Raw genomic sequence first — 2066 nt, forward strand, 5'->3', positions numbered from 1 at the left:
TTTTATGATTATGGTGCTCTTGTGGCAAAAATAAAGAAATTCTCCCACCCACCCCTCTTTCTCATCATCAGCATCAGTATCATTGTCATCGTTGTTAATGTTATTGCTATTTACTATATTTGATAAGCTGCCAATAGATGCCTCTTACGCCAATGGTACAAATAATGAATGCTAACGTATTCCTTCGTCTGCCTTAACCAACATTATCGTCGCATCAAGTGGACGTGCAACAGCAACAGACAGAGGTATTAGCATCAGTACAAGTAGCAATAGTAGCTGTAACACACCATCAGCATCAACATCACTGCCGACGTCACTACCATCACCAGCATCAACACTGTCGTCCCCATCGTAATCTATATTGCTTAATTTTGCTGCATCAGTTAGGCGTCCAACAACAGCAGCCAAACACACTCTTTAGAAATGTTTTAAACTATATATTTAGCTACAGACTCTAAAGCTTTTTCAACATAAAACACAAACCTATTCATTTTTTTTTCTTCTTTTTACTTCTTCCTTTCTTGTTTTACTTTCTTCCCTATCTCCTTTTCTTCCGCCTGTTCGAACATAGACATCGAATCATCCATCACCACACCGTCGCATCAGAGCAGTGACGAAGAAAACACCCCTTCAACACCACAAAAAAAAAAAACAACAAAAAAAAAGTCGATTGCCGCAAAGTGACCGACTGAGATAAACAGACAAACAGACCAATATTCTCTGCTTGGATAAGAGAGAGAGAGAGAGTGAAAGAGAAAAGAAAAGGTGCTGGCAGTTTCCGAGAGATTGTCTTGGTGATTTTTACTCTTCGAGACATAAATAGCCGGTTGCGTATTGTCTGTCACTGAAGATAGTCCAACATTGCCACATTTCTTTTAAAGATTAAAAAAAAAAAAATAGTCGACAGAATTCTAACAAAACTCTACAACAATGTTTAGACAACAGAGCTGGTCGAAGGTAAGGATTATTTGCTGATGTTGTGGCTATTATTGTTGTTGTTATAAATGATGATAATGTTATTGTTGTTCTGCATAGCGCTATTTCTTCCGACTTGACACTCTAAGTCCAAATTTCGCCGAGGTAGACTTTTCCTTTCATCCTTTCGGGGAGGTCGATGAAAAAAAAAAAAAAAAATACCAGTTGAAGCACTGGGGTCGATGTGATTCACTAGCTCCCACTCCACATAATTCAGGCCTTGTGCCGATAGTATTATTATTATTATTATTATTATTATTATTATTATTATTATTATTATTATTATTATTATTACATTAGTGCATGCTACGTTAGTTAACAGGCGTTTTATCTTGAGGTTTGGTGATAACAAGCCTTCTCAAATCTCAAGATTGATTATCACTATCATCATCATCATCATCATTATTATTATTATCATTTTGCATTTTCTTAATCTATTTCGTAGCTGTGTATTATACACACAAACACACACACACACACACACACACACACACACACACACATATATATACACACACATATGCATGTGCTTGTTCATACGCACAAACACTTGCCATAAATTACTTGACCATTTCATTTGTTAATTTGAAAAATTTAATACAACCATCATATTCATGCGCTTATACATTTCTAGCATCTCGAAAGATCTTGTAAACTTGATTTTAACAATTGTGGGTACATATCTATATGTGTATTTAAAGTGTGTATTGTGTATGTATGTATGTATGTATGTATGTATGTATGTATGTATGTATGTATGTAAGCGTGTGTGCATTTGTCTGAGTGTTCATGTGTGTGTGTATATATATATATGTGTGAATGTACACACACACACATATACACACACACACACAGAGTGTTGTACAATGGAAGAAATTTAATAAAAACAACAGACTGAAAATTGCTGGGACGGAGTGGTATTTTATTCAAGTAAACATCATACGCGCGCGCGCATACAAATACTATAATGCGGGGTTCTTCGACCTGCTAGTGATAGCAACCAATTCTCCTCCTCACCCATAGTTTATACCCTACCGTCTTTAAAAAATGAGTTAATTGTACACTAAAATTCTAGATACACAACGTCTGAA

The 2066-nt window shown here is 35.7% G+C and overlaps 1 protein-coding gene across 1 annotated transcript in view; it reads left to right on the forward strand.

Moving 5' to 3' along the window:
- Positions 1 to 228: 228 nt before the first annotated feature.
- LOC106869158 (tubulin alpha-3 chain) overlaps positions 229 to 2066 on the forward strand; it is a 40086-nt gene continuing 38248 nt past the window's right edge. The window contains exon 1 of the mRNA XM_089350733.1: positions 229 to 957. Within this exon, the coding sequence (XP_089206859.1) occupies positions 931 to 957 (27 nt within the window). The 5' untranslated portion in view covers positions 229 to 930. The remainder of the gene's footprint in view (positions 958 to 2066) is intronic.

Source organism: Octopus bimaculoides, chromosome 1, assembly GCF_046866305.1.
Source record: "Octopus bimaculoides isolate indiv1 chromosome 1, ASM4686630v1, whole genome shotgun sequence".
Classification (NCBI taxonomy): domain Eukaryota; kingdom Metazoa; phylum Mollusca; class Cephalopoda; order Octopoda; family Octopodidae; genus Octopus; species Octopus bimaculoides.